This window comes from Motacilla alba, chromosome 5, assembly GCF_015832195.1.
Source record: "Motacilla alba alba isolate MOTALB_02 chromosome 5, Motacilla_alba_V1.0_pri, whole genome shotgun sequence".
NCBI lineage: Eukaryota > Metazoa > Chordata > Aves > Passeriformes > Motacillidae > Motacilla > Motacilla alba.
This window is the reverse complement of record NC_052020.1, coordinates 35,811,611-35,835,308: the sequence shown is the minus strand read 5'-3', so window position 1 is coordinate 35,835,308 and position 23,698 is coordinate 35,811,611. Positions and strand designations below refer to the sequence as shown.

At 36.3% G+C, this 23,698-nt stretch overlaps 1 protein-coding gene across 4 annotated transcripts in view; it reads right to left on the bottom strand.

Annotated features, from left to right (window-relative positions):
• Positions 1-23,698, bottom strand: part of AKAP6 (A-kinase anchoring protein 6) — a 258,458-nt gene that overhangs the window by 164,127 nt on the left and 70,633 nt on the right. For all 4 annotated transcript variants that reach the window (XM_038139050.1, XM_038139053.1, XM_038139052.1 and 1 more), the window contains 2 exons: positions 13,787-14,038; positions 8,326-10,107 (listed from right to left, as the gene is read on the bottom strand). In XM_038139050.1, the coding sequence (XP_037994978.1) occupies positions 8,326-10,107; positions 13,787-14,038 (2,034 nt within the window). The remainder of the gene's footprint in view (positions 1-8,325; positions 10,108-13,786; positions 14,039-23,698) is intronic.

The following is a 23,698-nucleotide window of genomic DNA, read 5'->3' as shown; positions in this document are numbered from 1 at the left end:
ATGGTCAGCTGCTACCTTGCACGTGCCTGTTGGGCACTGGAGGATACTCAGTTTGAGCCATGGTGGCACCCCCCCAACTGGTCCCAACATTTCTTTCCTCTTTGATCTCACAGTTGCTAGAAATGAACCTCGTTCCTCAAGCATTCAATTCCTTGAAAGGTACACATGATATACACACACCATGTTGCACCTGTAGCCTGAAGTCTGAGTGGAATGATGTCAATTAAACAATGCTTTGTGAAGTTCCAAAAATGCTACATTTTCACAAAGAATAAATCAAATTAAAATAATGGCATTAGCCAGATTTTATACCCTTACACCATAGCACAAAATTAATTCCATGGGATTTCCAGTGCCTTTTGAATAAAAGTTATGTTCATTATTTTTACATAAAATTTTTAGTAAGTTTGCCAGTAAGTGACAGATAAAAAAAGGCACTATATTCTTGACCTGATGGTCGCAAAGCCATCACAAAGCAAACACTGTTTATTTAGATAATATGACTCTAGTTCTCTATTCCAACATTAAATTTGTTGGGATAAAATAAATAGCAAAAATTTTCTTGGAGACTACACGAGAGCAAAAATTATATTAACAAGGAGGAAATGTTCCAGCTTATGATTTATTTATTCTCCGAGTTTCTAACAACTACGTTTGTAAAATTGTGCGGGGCTCATTCATTTGCGAAGGAAATCAAATAGTAAAGTAAGTGCAGTAAGCAGTTTTGGCCTCAAGAGGGCAACATATCACCACGTCTGAAAAGTTTTCGAAAAAGAAGGAAGAACTCACATTTTACTAAAATAAAACAGATGCTGTTTGCTTGTGGGCAAGTGCTAAATATATTGACCTCTGCTGTATCACTGACATGACTTAAGATATAATGACCACCATTCCTTTTCGAAATCAGAACATTTAATTCAGCATTTCCTATTTTTCAAGGCTAATTGGTTAGAAGAGGTTAAGTCTGTCACCTCACAAGAGATATTGTAATTCTTTGACCCATGAACTTGTTTTGCAGTTAAGATTTCTGAATTTTTAAAAAGGGAAATTGTGATTGCCACTCTTTGCTAAATATGGCAACAGTAAGGAGAGATTAAGATTCACCACCTCTTCTCTTTACTCCATTATTATTCCTCTGGTTTCCTCATTTAGCCTCCTGTTATGCACCCGGTTCCTGTTCACCTGCAGTCTCCAAAGAAATCCTGTCACTATTAGTTCCTCCATTAACTTCTTTTCATTTGCTTCCTAATTCATCAACTTTCCATTTTAGAAAGCTTCTTTTTTTAGTAATCTCTAGGGGGCCTTCTTCTACACCCTCTTTGGAACCTAATTCTGAACATTGTTTATCCCTAGATTTGGACACATTTATGGAACAAAAATTTTTAAAAATCTCAGTATTTGATTCCTCTTGTCTTTTTTATTTTTAATTGCAAAAGCTTTCCTGGTTTTTTACACATTCACTTTTCATCCCCTGGCTTTCTCTACCTCAACAAAGCTGCAAGAGATTTGAACTGCAATACATGGCCCTAGTTTGGACTTACCTGAGACATTTTTAGGTTAGCTGCTATACTTGTCTTGCAGCTAATGGTGCAACAGATGATTTTAAATTACCCTGGGTGTCTTGAGTCATATATAGCTCAGTGAGGAAACATTCATGTAGTCACATGCTGGCATCAGCAGAGAAAAAGCGCTTAGTAATATTAAGTTACGGTGGCTTGAACATCTACACTGTCTACTACCAAAAATCTGTCTGCTTGGTGGTTCTCCCAGCATTAGCCTGGAGAGACTCCAAACACTGGCCAAAGGAAACCAGAAGCAAATCTAGCTGTTGCTTGGGAAAACCTTACTTGACCTGAATGTAAGTCAGTGATCAAAATAAGTCTTTATTAACAATTTGGGAAAATTCAGATACAATTTTAGTTTGATACACGAAGAATACCTCAGCTGTTTGTGAGGTTTGTCTCTGCTCCAAAACCTGAAGCAAAGACAAGAAAACAATTTTTTGCCCTTTTGGTTACTTGCAAAATAAATAAAGAAAAACTGCACAAGCAGACAGACAGTCAGAAACAAGCCTCTGAGAGACAGTTTCCTGACCATATTTACCACAAATTACATTCACTCTGATGCCTAATGATGACAACTATGATTTGAGAGTCAGCATGATTTAATGGTTCATTCCTGATCATAAGATACTGGAAAGGATGAAGGAAAGAAAACTAGTTGCTGTCAAAATATATAAAGATGCACAAGAAGAAAAAGATACAAAGAGATTTTGAGAAGTTACGCAATAATCTTATGTAAGTGGATTTGATCTTTCCTTTCAGGTTAATCCCCTCAAGACCCTTGCTCATTTGTCTTGCTCTGACTCATCTCCAGCACGTACACATTTTAAGGCAATGATGTGTTAACAGTAGATAGACTGGAATTTGATTTAGGTGAAAATTAGCAGCAATGTATTATTTAAAAAATTAAATATTTAGAATAGAGCATAGTGATTTTGGTATACTGTATGTTTCTGGAATATCCTGTACTTCCTCACAGAAAATACATAAAACATGAGTACCATAGGGACTAAGTATATTATGTAACATAATATTGTACGCTAGACCTTAAAGCATTGTGAAAGGCATATCCCTATGAATGTAAAAGGCAGTGAGCATTCTCTCTCACCCATTTGTATTTACCATTTTTAGGGGAATATTAGTAACTGTAATTTCAAATGTAATAGTTTTCTGTTTAGTAATGGAGGCACGTCAAGGAGCCATAAAATCAATACAGTTAGTAAGTAACAGGAAAGATCTGGTTATCTCAAACTCTTCACAATGAACCAACCTTCTCCCTAGCACCAGCACCTAATAAGACAGCAGTTACAGATGATTCAATCCTAAATAACAGAAGACCACACACACATTGAAGTAAATTCCCAATAGCAATTTGACTCTGTTTTGAAAGCTTCCAAACCTACTTCAGTGGTTTCTGCATGTCTTTCTCTGCCCTCATGAGAACACTGAATGCACCAAACAATCACAGACAACAGAGCTTCTCTGCACTGATAGAAACAAGTATATCATAAGATCACCTTGAAGTCACCAGTGTCCAAATTACAGCTGTGTCCCTGTTGAATCTGGAGCCTCTGTTGGCTATCCAGGTAAGTCACCTGGCACTCACTGCTCACCTTCCTGCCTATCCTTCACTACAGTGAGAGCAAGAAGTTCACTTCTTGCAGTCTTACTCTTCCATCTCTCCACCTTCAACCCTTTTACACCCCTTAGCCTTATAGCAGAGATCCACAGATCCTCAACCAATATCAAGAAAGTTTCCAGTTCACAAATACATAATGTGGATGGCTCTGACTGTAGCTTGTGGCTACGCTGTGGTATAGACAATTAAGACATGACTCTAGGTCATAAAGCCAATGGTCAGATAAGGCTGACCTGACTGTGTAAGAATGCAAATGGAGGGCTCACAAACATTTATGCAAAAGCAGCTGCTTCTTGGTTCATCTAAGCTGTTTATAGCCATCCCTGTGGTATCCAAATATGTACAAAAAAGGACAGAATTATGAAGCTTTTTGCAGTCAAAGGTCTCACGGTAGATGTGAGCCAAAGACTGGATACAGGCATATCCACTACCATTAGTTCTAAATGCTAGTGAAGACATACTCTCAAAGCAATGCCACTAAAATTATTTGGGAGCAGATTTCTTTCTATTTCTTTCTCTCCCTCTCTCTTCCCCTCCCTTCCCTTCCCCCCACCACAAATTATTAGGAATGACTGGCCAAATCCTGAATGTAAAAAATCCCTGATCTAAAACTACTCACTGCCAAATCATTCTGAGGTCTTCACAGGGGAAATTCAAACCATTCTGAACAAGCGTATGCTTCACAATAGATATGTTTCATTAAGGAAGCATACTTCCTGCAATCAGTTGCAGAATTAAAAATACAGAATTCTCACAGCTTAGATAGAAGCTGCCATTTTTTTGGAAATTACTGGTTTCAAACATCCTCAAACTATTTCTGGTAAAGCAAATGCCAAAAAAAAAAAGTGAATGTACTTGGAGGAGCTGTTTAAAATTCAAGCAGACTGTTAGGAACTAAGTGTTTTGGAGGAACAGAGGGCTCACTGTATTTCAGTATCTTCTAGCAAAGCTCTATTTGTCTGCCTAAATCTGAGTTCCATATGTATACAATATTATTGCTTAATAATGGTTTAACCAGCTTGAAGACTTATGAAGCAGGGGAGCGTCATCAGACTCAAAACAGCAAAGCACAAACTTGTCTCTCAGTACAAAATGTGAAGTGACATTTTCAATTATGCTGCACCAAGCAGCAAGACTGCTGAGAAAACTGCAGAGCTGCCAAGGAATTTCTGGATCTGATACCTCTTTCACTTACTGTTTTTTATAAACTGGTCATCAACCAAAAGCAGTATTTCAATCTAAATTGTATGAAGCAGTGTAAGTAAGATTCAGAAATGAACAGATTTTGGCAAGCATACTGTTAGGAAAACAATGAAAGTCATTTATTTTAAAGGAGCAAATATTAGAAGCACTAAGTTATTGAAAGCAAGAGATATAAGGGGAGCACTACAACACTTTAAAAATCCTTTATCTGGTAATTCAAAAAAGCCAGGTCTGTGCTATGTTGATTATGTTTGCTTTCTTCCTCCCATTCTGACATTACATATTTGCTTTCTTCCCCCGATTCAGTTCCATGTTTCTCTTTGTTGCCAAGCTTCATTAGAGTTTTCAGTTCCTATTTGTTTTTCACTACCTTAGCCCCACAGCTCAAACCGCATTTGACCTCTGTGCAGGCTTTTCCCTCTCATCACCTCCAAACATGAGTAAACTTCCCCTAAAGCAGTCCAGCTTCTACCTTAGCTATACTGGTGTGTTTTCAGTCCACTCTGTCCAGAAGCAACTCTGTCCCCTTTCAACCTAAACAAATTATTTCCCCTCTGAGTCAGCTCTCCAACCCTTTTTTTAACAAACTGGCTCTCCACTACTCAAATGGACTTCCAGCCACATCTGCAATGCAAACTTGCTCTCTATCAAGTCCATTAAGCACTTGCAGAAGTCTACCATTTAGTTACTTTTTATGACTATTCTCTAAAAATGGAAATCTTTCCCACCGGAACAGACCAGCTATTTGTCACTGTAACAAGTTTAGATATGATATGGCACTCTCCTCTACAGGCTGCACTGATCCTTAGGTTCTCCTTAACAGGAAAGTTATTCCCATTACTACAATTTGAAACAGGGGTCTTAGATCTCTGCTCTCCTGGGGCATCCTGGGTTCAGGAGGGGTAAATGGTTACAGAAGGGTGAGGGGTTCCCTGCCTGGGTCCTGGAAGGCAGTAAAATTTTTATTCATCTCTGCTGTAGGAGCCCTGGGGCATGCTGTAACTGACAGCTGAAAAACTCATAGAGCAGCATTATTTTATCTCCTTATCACATCCAGAAGGTGGGATGCTAAGACTGACTGGGATACACAGACAACATATGGAGCCAATGGAGTTCAGGACAAGTTTATGAAATGCGATGAACTGAAAATATGGGATCAATCAATATCAAATTTCTTCTTGCAGAGGAAATTCAGCTGCCTCTTTCAAAAATGGAACCTGTGATAAAACAAGCTATAAATCTATACAACAACAACACAATAACAAAAACAAAATAAAACAGCTATGTGCTCCATACAATTAACCCTGAGGCCTACAAAGCAAACACATCTTCACTTAAATGAAGTGTCTTGCAAATGGTTACATGTCTAACCTTTTTAATAGTGCCCTCCAAAAACAAGTAGATGGAATTATCAATGACCAAATATTACAGCACAAGGGTATCAGTATAGTCAATCTAGTATCAATTTCCAGTAAAAGAGATAAAACTGCCTTAACAAGGTTACTTTATTGTTACTATATTTTAGTCACATAAAATGATTGAAAATATATTGGCATTAGATCAGCTCAAAATAAGTTTTTGCTCCCAATTTTTCAGTTTGCACATAAAAATGGGGGGAAAAGCCAATTGTTAATATGATATTAAGGAAAGCTTAGCTTTCTCACAGAAAGCAAACCTTGAAGCATTCTCAAACTGATACTCTAACTAGCAACAACAGAAAAACTTGGGTAAATAAGCAGCTTGGGGGAAACTTATATTTCTTTACAATAGTATATTTTTTCTTAAGTGTTTCAAAAATTTTCATCTGGTTATTTTTATTCACCACTCAGGAAGCACATTTAGTGACATATGAAACTTATGTGCTGCTTTTAAGCTGATGGAATACTGAGCTCTCTCTTCCTAGCAGTCCTTTTGCATCTGCTCTTCTTTCTGTTTAAAGCCCTTCTTTTACTATGAGCCAAACACACTTCACAAGATTATTTTCAAATTCCACATTAACATTTTCCAAACATTTATCACAACCAGAAACACTAAGAAATTGTAGAAAGTGCAGTGTCAGCAGCAGTCAAGTTTCTCAAGGACAAGAGCAGCAGCTGGAGTCACTAGCTAGAAGGGTTTACCCTGGCCACAGAAAAGCTAATGACTTTTAATTGCTGTCACAAGCTCAATCCTCTCCCCAGAGAAGGTGAGGAAAGGATGGAGGGGAAGAGGGTGTTTACAGCTGCACTCAGTTGTTACAGCTGATTCTTACTTCTCCATTCTGGTAGGATTGAACTGCAGCTGCAAGGACTCACACAAAGATAGACGGCCCCTCAAAGGAGAATTACCTTTTCAAAAAGTTTGATAAAAATAAATACGGTGATTTGAGAGTAGGATACAAGAAGTTTCTCTGCCACCTGTTTCGTGCCAAGAGGAAGTCAACATCTAGTCGAAGGCACTGGTCCCTAGACACTCAACAATCCCATTCTTAAACAGGCTCTTGCAGTGTCATTTGAAAGACAGCATCTTAAGTATTCACAAGCAGCTTTGATGGGCTTTGTTGCTTTCACAGAATGAAGGGCTCTGTATCTGTCAGCTTCAGCTGGATTAATTTTCAACACTACACAGACTCAAGGACAGGAACAATTTGCACTTACTAAGACAGTGCTTTAATCAAAGTCTAGAAGATGAGCCCCACCCATAAAGACAGAGGCAGAAGTTTGCATCGTTACACACTGCTCTTTACAGCTGACAGCTGCTGCACCCTCATTTGTTTCAGAAGAAATTTCTCTTTCTGTATTTTCTACCACTACTTTATATTCAAATATCTCCAGCTCAACTATTTCCCTACTAGTCATAATATTTCCCATGCCTTCAAAAGTTACAGAAATTGTGCTTGGTAAGAAGGACTTTCTGGCCATATAAAACTAGTCATTTTTTTTCAGCTCATACACAACCTGATAACACAGAAGATATTGCAGATATCAGATTTAGCATTTAGATGCCAACATCACCCTTTAACACATGTGTTATGAATTTTAAAGCATTTTGAAATCCAATAGAGATGGGGCTTTCTTTTCTGAAAACTTAAATGTCATTGAGGATGGACATGAAATCTTCTGAAGTGAAGAGTTCTCTGCAATGGCCAGGAAGACAAATGAATCAGAAAACTGAAAGAAACATTTACTGTGAATGATCGAAGAATTATATTAGTGAGGTGGCTAGGTCTTTATTTGATTATTCATTCAAATTCACCTCACTTTCCAAAGTTTATCTTTATTCTCAAAAAGACTTCTCAGTGAAGTCCCATCTCATCTGAAGTTTAATGGAATAGTATACAATTATTGCTCTAGCATATTACACTCATACACTGCTATTATTTAGGAAGGAGTATATAAGTTAATAAAGCGATGCTTAGTTCCACCAACACAGGAGGGAAAATAATCACTGCAAGGGAAGAGAACTAATTAAAAAGAAGTGTTGCTATTATACCTAATTTGACAGGAATCAAGATTCCTATTCTTGGACTAAATCAAATCATTTTAATGAACAAAATAGGCAGATAATATCAAGGGTAATTTCATTTAAATACAGCAAAGATCTCTGATTCTCTAACTTTATTTTACCTTTCCTACAAAAAAATAACCATGTACCCAATCCTGGCAAAGAGAAGTGCTGTTGGTAAAATAATGTTTTACCAAGGTTAAAGGCATTGATGTAAGTAAAATAATATAGGCAAATCCTGTTTAGTTAGTTAAAGTTAAGCTCAGTCCATTATAATTACAATAATTGCTGCTCTTCTCTTCTCCTGGCAGTCACCAGATAAGATGATTTTCAGCATTAGAAGAAAACAAAAAAGCAACCTTATCCCTGCCAGGAGCTCCATCTCCACATACAGGCTTCTCAAGAACATAGTAAAAGAACATAGGATTATTGCCTTACCTCAATTTTTTCCCATATGGTTTCATAATTCTCTTGATGTTGTATATCTTGCATCAGTTGATGAATTAAAGCTGATTTATTTGAAGGAGAAGTCTCATTCCCTGTGGGCTGAGTGGCAGCAGTCCTTTCTGACTTTTCTTCAATGTATTTTTTAATGCAAGATACAGGCATACAAAGATCTTCATCAGAGAGAATATCACTGAGAGGCCCAGATTCAATACTGTCACCTAAGGAGGATACTATATCACTTGAAGAACTTGGTGAAATTCTACCCCTTTTTTTGTGCTTTTTTGTCTGGTATGTTGGATACATTTCTGAATCTGAGTTCATTTCTGACAACTCCCAGTCATCAATGTTTTGAATGGTTTCTCTTCTGGGCTTTTGGGGCAGCAACTTTGTCAAATTTTCAAGTTTTAAAGCTAATACTTCAGTCTGTTTGAGATGTGAAGGAAGTGCTAAATATTCATCAGATCCATACCACACCTCGTTGTCCTTAGTGGTTTTTTGAGCATAGTGTGGTGTTGAAGATAAGCTTTTATTTTTCTTTCTTCTCAGTAGAAGAGGGGATGAGCTGGAAAGCTCAGAACCAGCTGAGGAAGCGCTGTTTTGGCTACGTGTTGGTGAGCTGAAGGGCTCAGTTTTACCTTGTGATTGCCCATTTGGATCTCTCTGGTAACAAGTATCTGACGATGCAGAAGAATCTGTTTCTGTCTCCTCCAGAGACTTAGAGCTATGAGAAGTAATTCCATTCTGCAGAGAACACCCTCTTTTTTTGACCTGGGTTGATGGAGCTGTTTTACACATACTTCCAGGTGTTCTGTCAGTTTTCACTTTCTCAGGAGAATCATGAGACTTCTTGTGCTTTGATTTTTCCTTACTGTTGTAGAAAGTACACTTTCCTAGAATTATGGGACTGTCTTTGAAGTGATTATTTATTGTGTACTCAAGATTCTTATCACTTATTGTATTTAAGCAATCATACGACTGACTAACTGCAGATGGACTGTTAGTATAGGGTGGCTGTAAAGCTAGGCAAAGCTTGGACCTGTCTGGTGGATCTAACAATGAGGGTGTACTTCTACTCATTTCATTTTTAACTATTTGAGAGATTTGCTTTTTTAAATTGTTGGCTTCCATATACTCTTTAAACACATCATCTTTCAGAAACAGACCTCTTTTTGGCAATGTAGGCTGTGTAGGAGAGTCTTCATTATAGTTAAAGCAGTCTCTTATGGACCTCTTAGGTGTTGAATTTTCACAGTGAGAGTGTTTGATATTTTCACCAGTGTGCTGTGGACGATTGCACTCTAGATTCTTTGATATGGAAACTGCTTTGCTGTCAGTAGGTAAAACATCATTTTCAGAGAAAGGTCCTTTAGAAAGAGAGGAATTTCCAGGAGATGCTAGTGAGAGATCATGTGATGCTTTCTTGTCTTTGGTTTCTTCTCCATCTTCTGCTGAAAGAGGTACATGATTTTCTTTCTCCTTCAAAGCTTCATTACACTGGGAAGCAATAGAATCCGTTGCTACTGCAAGTAAGCCCACACTTCTGATAAGTCCTGGAAATTCCTTATCCATCTCACTGTAGTTCCAGGATTCAAATGATTTTGCTTTCCCTTGACTGGAGGTCATGTCATCCAGAGCACCAAGCAAATCTTCACTAGGACTGTAGTCAGATAGTTCAAATGCAGTAATACCACAATCCAGGGACAAGTAATTTTGAGAACATTTGATGGTTAACTGTCCAGAATCATCAACTTCAGTTAAAGAGTCAAGACGATCCTGAAATACACAAAGAAATGGTTGTGGGTTTTTTTTTAAATATTAATCTTGATACACAGAACACACAAAATAATGAAACAAAAAACAATTCCTGTGTTTCATTGCCTAACATCTAGAGAAGGGTTCATCACTGACTTGTCTCTTTTTGCAGTACCCTGTAATAAGGTAACCATTCTGAAGCATTTGAGAATTAAAAATGGCAGTAAGTGGAAAAATGCTTCATTTCAGTCTGGTACAGCAAGCTACCTAAAACAGCAACTCACTTTTGTATTGGTATTTTCCTCATTTAATTCTGCTTTCAGTTTTACTTACTGTGTAGGTGGGGATTCAGAAGTTCTATACAGCAGACTTGAAGTATTTCCTGTGTTAACTACATCAAACAGGAGGGAGGGTACCTTGGGGGCCGCTGAGTGTACTAGTCTCCTTGTTAATCTTGTTTTCTCAAAAATCCATGCTGTTCTACCATCTTTCAGTTGATCGGTAGAATGTTTTTTCCAAGCCTCATGCAGCACTGATGGACATTTGTTCCCATAATTATAAGATAGAGACTGCTAATTACATTTCACTTTTTTTGTAGCATTATCACCTGAAAATTTATTTGCCGGATATTTAGAGCACAAATGAAGAATGGCACAAGGAAAAGCAACTATCATGTTAAGCCTCCAGCCTGACATGCTCCCTTGTCAATATTTTCTCAATGGAAGCCCTTAAATCTCAGAAACATGGACATAGCCAGAGGAGACCATCTCAGGTGGCAAATGAGATTTTAAGATCAAAGTCAAATTATGCTTATAAATATTTTGGTATTTTTTGAAGGACAGTTAAAAAATTGATGAGATTAAGATCCAAAACTGCCTGATAAAAAACATTCACAGCAAAATTATATTTAGTATACAGTGTAAGCAAATTTTCAGTAGATCTTCTAATATACAGGACTTTTGCTTATAGAGGCTACTTTAAAAAATATCATGAAGGGGAGAAATTAATGTTCTAGGATTCTAATTTTACATGTAGATCAGTATACTGGTCCTTCTTTCCAGATTTGTTCTCATAATAGTTTTTTTGAAGCAAACTCCTGAGTATCTGCAATAGGTTATGTCTGAATTATTCTCTGGAACAACCTGTCTCACTACACTGCCCAAATCCATAGTTTAAAGACCCTTAGCATCTTGCTTGAAGAAGGTGCAGTAACCATGTAATCTCTTCATATCACAGTAAACTACATGGATTTGGTCTGAACAGGAATTATATTGATAAAGAAGGCTATTGTTTGCCAACACCCATAAAGAGAAAAACATACAATATCTGAGCCCCGTACTCCATCCACCCCCCCACCCTCCACTTAAAGTAAAAATAGAATAAAATCTTCAAGATAAAAATATTTATAGAAAAAATTTACTAGAAGGGTAGTTATCAGCCATAGTCTTGGATACTGCACGTATCTCTTCCTTAGCAAATTATATCCAGATGTAGATCCCATGCCACAAATTTGGCATTGTCAACAGCTCAGAATTAAAAGGGGAATTTTCAATAAATCTGTCAAATTTTTATATTGGAGCTGCATTTGTTAAGGAAAATAGTGACTAAACAAGCTGCATTGTCCTTCTAATCTCAGGAAATTATTAGGAACTGTAAAACCATATATAAATCAAAACCTTTCCAAGGCCCTAAAGGCCTTCATTTTTTCTGAATAATAAGCTCCATTCCTTTGTCTCTTAAAAATGTGTTTATTAACATTAATAAAACTTACAATCATGTGCATCAAACCATCTTACTTGGTCATTTTCCAAGCAGCCTCTGAAATGTGTGCTTCAGATGAGTTTTATTTAATGCCAGTATTATCATGCTTTTATTGCTTTTATCTCAGAAAAAATATAAAATTTAATTATTTGTATGGCCACCAATGGGAATGCCATAGTTAATTTTTTTTCCTTTTCATGTAGTAATCCTTCCTTTAAAAATCCAAACACTAAAAAAAAAAAAAAAAAAGATGGGTAAGAGTAGATACAATTGTCCCTACATTACATTTTATGTATTTTTTATTTTCATCAACTAAAGCCAGTATCATTATACCTCATAAAAAGCTTGAGTACCTGAAGGTTAGAAATTGCAGAGCAATTTCTGTGGACCTTTTCAAGCAACAGGGCAGAAATTTTATATCCATTTTATATCAATTTTAAAAAATCCCTGCTATTGCTAGCCATTAAATTTATCAAATATTATTTATGTTTTAATTGGGGTGAATAAAAAAAAATTGATGTCAGTATATTTCATGTCATAGTACCATGTAAGCCTATCTGGCAACATGTGTTTTCCCTACTGAAAAATAATCTTTTCTTCCTCAGTCAGCCCTTCTCTCTATAGCAGGGATGTTTATTACAGCAGTTGTAATCAGATCCAGATGGAACATTTCCTGTTTCTTAGTATCTGAATATGCAGCTTCTTTATGTCTTGAAATTACCATGTCCTTGTCATAAAATAATGACTCCCCATTGATTCACAAACCTGGGTATAAAGACAAGAGTAGATTTCCTTCAGCCCTGCCAGCATTTTACCAGCAAGGGCAAAGCAGAAACTGAATCTGAAAGAGCCAGGTAAGTACACATCTGGAAGAGGGGGTGTGGAAGGTGGGCCTGAGCATCTCTGAGCACTGATTTCTGGACTTCCCCCTTCGTTGTGCCAAAGAAAAATATAAAACCCAACATGGTGCAGAGAATTATTCACATTCTCTTTGAATTTAAGTGATATGAAATTCAGGACATGTCTAGGGGACTTCTGACTTCCTCTGTACCACAGGTCACAGAATTCACAGGTCACTGATCTAGAGGTCTCTTTCTGTAAATGCACCTAACCATTACAAAAGCATTTCATCTTAATCTTAGGACCAGCAAATGAAAAAATCTTCAACATGCTATCTATTAACCATTAATTACCCTAACTATCAAAAATGTCCATCTTCTTTAAGTTTAAAAAAGTAGGCCAGTAGGGTCCTTCTAATTAAGTAAATTAAGTAACGATAAATTCAAAGGAAAAGGTATTTTAGTTAAATGAACCCAGCTTTACAAACCATTTACAGGTATGTAAATTTGGCACACGGACAGAGTAAACAGTGTATCATTCTTGCATCACTGTTTCTCAGAAAAAATGTGTGACTGTTTAAAGGCATAATGCAAAATTGCCACTCAAATAAAGACCATCATCTTGCTATAGAGGAATGTTGACCTAGGCTGGAAAGTTTTGGAAACATTTTGTAAGCTTCACATTTGTGTATACAGAAAGATAATGTCTAAACTTTCACTGAAGAAATCACAGCACCCTGAAATTAACTTTTGAACTGGCTGTAAACCTTAAATACCCAAGTGACCAGATGAACAACTTTGGAACAGATGCCCCTCTGTAAGTCTTTCAAATCTTTTCTGAAAAATATTTCAATCAAGAGAAAACATTGCTAGAAAACACTGCCACTAGTATGGCACTTCTGAAAGTTGATCTTAATTTGCACTAATTTGGTTCAAAAGAACAGGTATCAGCTATTTTTTTTTTAATTAAAACCAATTTAGCAAAATATCTAGAAGTAGGTCATCTTTAAAACTGTCATACTAGCAATTTTAAATGTGCAAGAGGGATGATGTGCTTGGAACACAGATAAAATCCTTCAAATTGTATTTAGTTACTGTACCTCCTTAGTCTCTTCAGAAAATGCTTGCAGAATATCAGTCTGCCTGGTGTAGTTTCCATTGGCATCCTGCAGTCCCTGGAGAATTCGTTCTCTCAGAACCAGGACAGAAACACGTAGCTGGTGCCAGAGCAGTTGCACTGTATGGATATCGACTATCACATTGACAGAGTAAGACAGAAGCTTCAGGGAAAACTCAGTCTCTAGTAGAGCATGAATTTGTTCAACATGATCAGATATATCTTCACAAATATCCTGTAATGGAAAAAAAAAAAAAGTAGATATTTAGCTACAGGCATGGTCCTTTCATAGATCAGATCTACTTTTCATGTACTTTTAATTAAATGCAGAATAGATTTTTTTCATAGAGGAAATATACTGTAATTAATACATCCAGACTTTTTTCCTTTTTTTTATTCATGGCAATGCTACAGCAACTGAACCAGCAGCTGTCCTGTTTGGCAGTACTGCTCAGTAAGTGCAGAGACAGCACACAATAAAGAAGGATGGCACAACAAGATCACATGAATCACAAGCAGAAAACTAACACCATAAAGTGACATCCTAGAAGACAGCAATAGCAATGAAAGTGATAAGATTGCCAGGAGCTATCTCCCTCTCTGCTACACATGCACATACACATACCCACCAGTTAAAACGCAAAGAATCTGGTCTGTGCCATCATCAAAAATATTAATTTGTACAGAATTTAAATCTAATCTCTATAACCAAGAAGGACAAAACTCTGGGACAGACTCAATGGGAATAAGCTATTTCTGCTACCTATTGCTGTCTGTGATAGTTAGAGGGCACTGATTTTTGCATAGTCCTGCTTTGGGCGCAAAACTGAACAGTAGATAAGTGGAAAAAGAGAAAGAGGGAAAACAGAGAAGCTGGAAGCAGCTGTGTTGAGAAAGGAGAAAGAAAATATGGGTTACCAGGTTATAAAGCTAAACTTTTGATGGGATGGTGTCCTCCAAATTTAAAATTCATGTTACAAATTATTAAGGTTGCACTGCATACAGAGTAAAATAATTTCAATCTACTCTCATTCTCCTTGTGAAAGGACGAATCACAATGCTAAAGAAAATTTAGGCATATACTGTTGAGCAAACAACACTCTGTAACACTTCTGTATGAAAACTATGTGTAAAAAGCATGTTATATACAAGTTAGGAAATGTGACTAAAATACTGAAAAAAATTGGCTCTGGACCCTAGAAGACTTTTTCCAATGTCTCTGGCAGTGACTTAAGGTGACTAAGATTAAGGTGACTTAATAACATATTTAAATCCAAGACCTACTTACTAAAAAAAAATTAATTTAATTCAAACGTTCTGAAATCTCCTTTATAGATGTATAAATAAAAGTGAAAATAATCATAATTTTGCATTTAAAATTTGTTATTGAAACAATTCTATCAGACAATTACAATGAAATCTTATGTCTCAAATTACTGGGGTTTTGTATGGCAGTAGCATAACAGGAAAATCAGTAAACTTGATTATTTCTAAATTAATAATACAGTACAGTACTGTCTTTAAGTTCAGATTTGGCATCTTCAGTATGAAAGTAAAGACAAAGTATTTAATATGTAATTGCATGTATGCAAAAAATTAAACCAAAATCAAATATCCAGATAATATTAAAAAATTTTGTACAACAGATAGTACACTATTAGCTGTTATCAGGTGCCATTGGTAGGGATTCATTTTAATAAAACACTGATGATTACATCAAGTCCTCTGCAGTAGTTCTCAGAAATGGCAGATGAGCACAAAACTTTGGGGTTACAATGAGCAGATCACTGCAGATGCACTGAGAGAAAGGCAGTATCTCTTCCCCTGTACCCTCAGTCCCTTGCTGTAACAAGCAGCATCTCTGTTTGCAAGTACAGCACACACAGCCTCACCTGCCAACATGCACTGCTACAAGTGCTCAGCGCTTCCAATATCCACACATTTCCAGGTGAGCAAATGGACACTCTAGTTATCAGATTAGTGTGCTCATCTAATGCTACAAACATGCAGAGCTAAAACTCTGAGCTTTGGAAAAAGATCATATTATCCATTAAACCAGCTAAAACTGATACATGACTGAAAAGCACACCTGTAATTCTGTGTTGCTTCAAATGCTTTAAGAATATTTCTAATTAATTAGTTTAACTCAATTTGCATTTACTTCAAGATTGTTAATGGGTTTTTTCCCTCTTGGCCATAAAGCAATTTAATTTTCATTTCAGTGATTAAAAAATAGATTGTGTCCAGTAACTGTAATTTTGTAAATTAGACACAGTCTAAAGAAAAGTACTTAATAGACCTCCATTTAGACTATTTATGTGAGCGAGTTAAGGATGTGCCAGACTCCAAAACAAGTTTGTAATATTTTTAAGCTTCACACATACAGTTACATGCTGAATTCAACTACCATATGAATTCTCAAAGAGGCTGAAAACAGAAAGCCATAGGAAGAACTAAAAATTAACAAGTGTCTTCTGACAATTGTTTGATAATGTACTGAAAATACTGGCTAATGCATCTGGATAATACTCTAAATCAAGAATTCAGACCCACACTTCAAACAGGTTTTCTCTTGATGTCCCATTATGCTAGCTATAAAAGCATCTCAAATTGCTGAAGTAGACAATCTTTCCACAACAAACCAACTTTGTAGTGAAATGCAAATCCCAGCACCGCTCAGGGTTTGAAAGAAGCAGATATTCAAGAACATATGCTGTTAATTTTTGCATGGCTTGCTAGAAGTTGCTCATTTTTCCTCAAAAAGCAAAGTCACAGATTACTGTGGCACACAGCAACAGCCAAGTGCTTTATGTACTAACAAGGTAATTAACAGCTCCTTACAGCTTCACTAACATGGAGAGAACCTAAGCCTGAACTTGATCACATCCAAAATCACATTCTCTGATCTCATCATACAAGACTACCATGTCAGTAAAAGACAGAGACAGAGTACCAGCTCTTAAAGGATTTACATTATAGAAGTATGGGTGGCTTACATAAAGCTTGTAAAAAATTAATTTTGGGCCCTACTGATACCCCCTTTCCTTGATTTTAAATGTCATATGATGGTGTGAAGGTGAAGGCTGTGCCAATGACAGAATAACTGTGTAAAAGTTAATGCTAATCTTCTGGAGAAAATAATTACAAGGAAATTCTAACTTTTGCTGTGTAACTTAATGCTGATTAGTGTTCAGCAGAACAGTATTAATAAATCTGCATCCCATTTACTTGCATCTTTTGCCTGGCACAAACCAAGCATATCGAGAGGAAAGAATATAAAGTCAAATCCAGCTCACATGTTCTAGTAAAACTTTTTATTTTTACTGTACCTGATGTCTAGATTTACATATAATTCAGTAAAATTAAATAATTACACCTAGAACAGCTTTTAATTTAATAATTTTCTGTAATAATTCACACAGTTCATATACTGCACAAAAAAAGTCATGTTATGTAAGTTCATTATTTTACTGAGGCTCACCATCAAGACCTGGTCAAACATGGTTTCATTCTCCTCATTCTTCCTAACTCCTTGCAGGTGACAGCATCAGATAGAGCAAACCCAGCAGAACACTGTTTTGTGCCTTTTTACACTTTCTATTTATAAATAAAGAACAGCAGTGTTATGAGATAAATGCTGCCATGAGTGCCAATTGCTCTTACCAGAAGTGGCAGGTAGATAAAATAAGTCATAAACTTTTAAGTAATAACCCAGTGGCATCTGTTTGTAAATAAGCGTAGTTCCAGGTCACCTGTAATAATATAGAGCCTATACATATATGTGGACAAAATCTTCCCCATCTTAATAGTATATAGTCTCATATCATAATATAATTTTTAGATACTATTATTAGATTTTTAGAAAGCAACACTGCCAAAACCATTTTTATAATCTTTAATCTCACACGTCAGCTAGGCTTTTTCATCTTTACGCTGTTTCATAGCGATATTAAGGTAAAGATTTTGTCATCCTCTCATGGGCTTTCCTGTAGCACTGACTGTGGAATTTCTCAGGCTATAGGGGTTGTACTCCATTTGGCTGCCAACTGCCCTCTTCACTCAGTCTTCCAGACAGCTGATCCTGTAATTTGCAGCTGCTGAATCCTTCAGCCTGCTCATAGCCCTCCATGTCAACTAAAATAGCCTGAATTGCAAACACTGCTGTAGATGAAGAAAAACAGCATAAACAAGAGTCAAGAGTCAATGAAAACCACTTTCATGTTGACTTTTAAAAGTATTTTCTCTCTGGTCCCTAAGAAATTGTATTAAGATGTACATGAAACTACTGAAAGATGGAAGGTTGGAATATGTTGCTTTAGAGTTAGTGTCAGTGACAGAAAAGCTATACTGGAGATTCTGTTCTTTGATCTTGCAGTAAAACCTCAGCAGGAAAAATGGATTGCTGCTGCATCTCACAACTGCTGTACATGTAAATATAATCTATGATTTAAGAAAATGTCTATCTATTTGGTCTTTCTTTTAAGTGCTTTTTTATTCTTCAGAAGACAAATATTCCAACCAAAATGTACAAATTCTTCGCTTCAGAAAAAAAAAATTGAATATATGCCACAGAATTTTTAGATTTGTTACTTTAATTAGACTTGAAAATTATAAATTACCTCTCTGCACTGCCCTTTTATGCTTATGCATATATAAGAATGGAAAAGAGAGATTTTTATCTCTGAACATCTTTTAGAATGGTATTTTTCCTTTAAAAGTACACTGTGACTTCACAAATAGTTTCTCATTTTTCTCATCCCTACCTGCTGTACATTGTGAAACAATAAAGATAAAACTGTTCTCTTCTATTGTTGGTGAAACCTTAAGAGCAAATGCTACACTTTTTTTTTTTTTTTGCAGCAATTATAAAGTAAACAATTAAGTCAAACAAAATAACCATACATGAAAAATCCAGATCTGACTAAGCAAAATCAACTGCCAGGGAAAGGCCTGGGCTGACTTCAACTTACCAGCCTGTCAAAAAGCCACTGAAGTACTATAGCGCACCTTGTTTGGCTGTGGCATTCAGTGAGTAAGGGAAATGAATGCATTATACTGGGTGAAGAATGCCAAGGAAAGCAGCTACCAGGTGGGCTCTGACATCTCTGACCTTTGCCTTCAGCTGACACTGACAGCTCGGAAATACCTTGGTCCCCAAAGCTTCTCTGCTCTTCCCTCATGATACCACGCATGCTACTGATAGTTTCTTTTCCTAGCCCACTATCATTTTCTGCACATTATTCTCTTTTCCAGCTTGGCTTTTATTTTGATTAATTTACTCTCATTATTTTAAGTGAGGAACGTTTTAATAATTGCAAAATTCCAGCAAGTGGATCTAAGATGATCTACTTTCTTTTGTGAAAATATTGCTACTGAAAGATTCTCCAAAAAGTCTTGAAAATAAATATTTGGCTTGTGACTCTAAGTAGGCATGTTTCAACTGTGTTTTGTTATCTCAGGAATTGGTGAGTTACATTCTTTTATCTCTGTACTTAGAAATAGTGAAAAAGATGTCAAATCATCAGTTCTTTGACAGAGCTGCTAAAATAGTAATGGTTTCTATGTAACTAACAAACACAGAGTTTCTCTGTGATAATTTATTAGTTGCTTATGTGTTTTATTAGTTTATTTGTTGTGCAAGTATATTGGTTGACTATTTTTTTGCAAGGAAAATGAGCAAGAAAAATGGAAGAAGTAAGATATGGTATCACACGCCAAGCACTTCAGGCTGAGGAAAAATGCCTGAAATGTTAATGGTGAAACTCCTGTCCTGGGATTCCAGCAATTTCCATTTGTTTTGCCATATGGACCATTGCTGGGGCCAAAGGATCAAACATAGGAACACGCAAAAGGATCCTTTTGTCTAGAAACAGGGCAGTTGCTGCTGGAAGTTATTCCAGATCACTCGCCAGGACCAGCTGCACTGTCTTACAAACCTAGGCCAGCCTGTACTTATTCTGCAGGAGGGAATGGCTGCAGGGAAGAGAATCTGCTATTAAATGTCTATTTCCCCTACTAAATTTAATCAGTAATTTAATGGAAAAAGACTTTCTGAACACAGCGTTCACTACAGGCCAGATTCTTAATTACAAGGAAGCATTTGGATCACCCAGAATCTTCAAATAGCTGAGGCACAAATCACTCTTAAGGCTGGCGGTGGAACTGGAGAGTCACAGGAAAAGTTATGGCAATATAATGAGGCACATCATAACTGTATGGAAAGAGAATTGTGCACACAGGTCTGGGCTAGCCACTTCTGAGAGATTCCTGACGACAGTAACATTGATGCGTGAATTAAATTTGTGAAAGAAACGGCAAATCCAAGGTGAATGAAGCAAAAAAGTTGTGGGAAGTGATGCAACCTCTGCAACTAAATGTGGTTTTCACATTCCTGAACTTCCACTGGTTCTACTGTGCAATGCGCCCACAGTGTTTGGAGAATTTTCCTATTAAAGTTATCACTGTACAACAGTTCTTCTATGCATAACTGTACAAATTTTCATTTATCTTAGTCATGATAAAGCAAACTGATTTTTATCAAGGCCTAACTTTGAAATTTTTAAAATAATGAAAACCTGATATCAAATGTCATATTTGTGCTGACTAAGTCTGGTTTTGTACTACACTCTGGAAGGCATCATTGCAGAGGTACTCTAGAACAGTTCTTTACACAAGAGAAATAGTGCTGAACTGTGCAATAGAGTAGCAGGTTTTGTTTCCAGCTACTTCTGACAAAAAAGGAAAAATACCAAACACTTATGAAAACCTAGTAAACCAAGTGGTAGTAGAGGCAAGTTGGGAAAAAATGCATTCTTGAAATGCCTGTTCATTGGATAATGGTAATTATATATATATTTCTAAACTACACTGATTATTTAAGATCACAAAGAAATAAGAAAAAATTGAGTTAGCTTTATACTGAGCACACTTTTTCTACCATAATAGAAGAATGTAGGATATATTTTCCAACTCTCTTGATAGCTACCTTTGATTCTTACTTTTTTTACTCTCTTTACCCAGCACTTTCTTGCTTTCTGTATACCATATATACTAAGTGTAGTTTAAAAGCATTTCTAACGATTATAAATTATAAACACATGGAAATAAAAATTGAGGATGCAAATGGAAGTACATTTTCTTCAAAGTGAACAGTTACACTCTGCAGTAGCTAAGCCAACCAGTTCCTGGTAACTTGGCCAGGAGGAGGCAGATTTCAACCTCCAAGTGTAGAGAGTACTTCACTGGCTGTGAGGAAACCCCAGCTACCAATCCAGGCAATACAGAGAAAAACTTAATGCTATGAAAAATCATGTCAGCTATATGAAGAAGTAGAAAGCAGACCACTCCCATTATTTGATCATAACTTCTGTAATTTTATCTACAATATGAAGTAGCTAGCAGAATTCAATGCTCTTGCACGAATCGTTCAATAATTTTCCAGCAAAACTGGTTATCCTTTTGAAAACAGTGAGCTTCAAACATCTAAGCTAGCTAACTATTAACCCTGACAGTTCAGCTTTGAATGTGTCCCACTCTTGTTCTCTCATAATTGTCAGTTTGAAGATTTGGAATTACTCTTGAAGAAAATTTCAATAGTTGTTTAAGCTTTCTGCAGGGCCATAGGATCTTTATTGTCTGAGGTCTATTTTCTGGTCAGACAATCAAAATAGGTACATCTACCTTATTTTTTCAGTTTATAGGTTTCTTTAAAAAGACTCAGGTTTTTATTAAATTCAATAGATTTAATTAGGGTCTTTGAGAACAGCTGCTCTCAAGAGAAGACTAGGTAAAAGAGAAAAAAAATCTTGGAAAAAAGTCTTGTTCTTGAAATAATGAAGTTTTAAATTACAAACAAAGTGTATCCTTACATAAATAGCACAAAGTATTTTGCACAGCATTGAACTACTGAATGAAAGGAACTTCAAGTTCATGCATGAGAAAAACTCAGGCCTTCTGCAGAGGCAAGCAGAATACAACAGAAAAATTTTAATCAAAATATTTTGACTTGCTTAAGCCAAAGAATACTAACCCCATTCACTCTCTTTGACTGACGCATAGTGACTATAACAGAATTTAATAAAGGATGGTGAGACTCTGCTCTCATCTCAAATGAGATATGAAGAGTCAGAAGTGAAGAACTACCATCTGTGCCAGGTCTCCTATAATGAAAATTGATAGCATGATAGGAAGTTTTCAAGATAAGTGGCTGTTTATATCACTGCAGCTAAGCCTCCAAGAGCTTCTGTGACATGTCTTTGAAGTTATTTTCCATCAGTCATTATTTAGGACAGCAAAAGGGACAGAATCTCCCTTGGTCTTTATTACCAGACTTCACTTTATTGGCACGGTGGTTCATTTTTATGTTGTTCAATGAATCATGAAATCATTTTGATTGGAAAAGACCAAAAGCTAGTATTTAATTAATGCAATCTTATGGGAATCACTGAGATATTTTTTTGCTTGTTTTAGAAACATGGAAAAGAAGCCTTAGACTCTATTTTGCATGCCGCTTGATGTTTGTGACCCTCCTGCCCTCTCTCCTGAATGACAAATATTGAAGTCAGTTGGAAAGCCGTTGAAGATGTCCCAGTGAGTTAGTAACAATTACAAAGCACTTGGAGCATCTGGAGGCACTTCCTGTACTCTGAAACAGCTACCACCCACCCAGCGTACCAGGAGGATTCTTCCCTTCTGGATATCACTTACTGTATTGTAAGAGTAAGGGTTCGAATGTATAAAGCTGTGCTAGGAAAAAAAAATAAAAATACATAGATCAATCCCCACATACCACATTAAAAAACCCACATGCACCAAAAAAAAAAAAAAAAAAAAGAAAAGAAATAAAATAAAAAATAAAAAATACCCTGATCCTAAATTTGCTATATTGAAGAAAAACTATTCCAGACAGAAAGACTGGAAGAAAGCTATTTTACCTACTTAATGTCTTAAGTGAATGAAGAAATAAAGATATTAATTTTAGGGAAAAAAATATGTCTTAAAGACATCTAAAATGTACAAGACTTTTATTCTAATTTCAATTCTGTAATTCTTAATGAAGTTTATTTATTTAATTATAGAAAGAACTCTTTGGGCAGACTAATCAAGTTCCTTATCACAGAAACAGAAAATGGTTTGGGTTGAAAGGGACTGTAAAGACCATCTCATTCCAACCCTGCTGCCATGGGCAGGGACACCTCCCACTAGACGAGGTTGCTCAGAGCCCCATCCAACCTGGTCTTGAACACTTCCAGGGATGGAGCATCCACAGCTTCTCCAGGCAACCTGTACCAGAGCCCCACCACCTCCCCAGTAACAGCTCTTCCTAATATCTAACCTAAACCCATTCTCTTTGAAGCCATTTCCCCTTGTCTTGTCACTACAGTTCTTGATTATTATGATTTTTATGATTCCTGATTAGATGATATATTAAAAATTGTTCCTCATTTGTTTCTGATATGTTTTACATATGTCACAGCAAATGTTCCTGTCATTTTTGACCTGAAATGCAATAAAGACAAAATTCCACCCCCCGCCAAGTTTACATCCACAAAAGGACAAGTAGGGTAGGGGATTTTGCAGGCTTTTTTAGACTGAATATAATGGAGATTAAACTGGAAATCTGTACTTATGGGACTGGCATGACATACAAAGCCATCTGGACCATTCAAACCACATGCTTACATGGGACTTTACATACAAAAGCAACTAACAAATATTAACTAGTATTTCATGCTATCTGATTATTTCCAAATCTCACTGTCATCCTGCATGGCTATAATGTTAATACATATGTATATTTAAAAATTTTTATATAGTATCTTTTAAAAAAAAATTATGTCCATGGTATCCTTGAATTTTTGATTTAGATGTAGGAAAGTGTGCTGTAAAAGTAGCA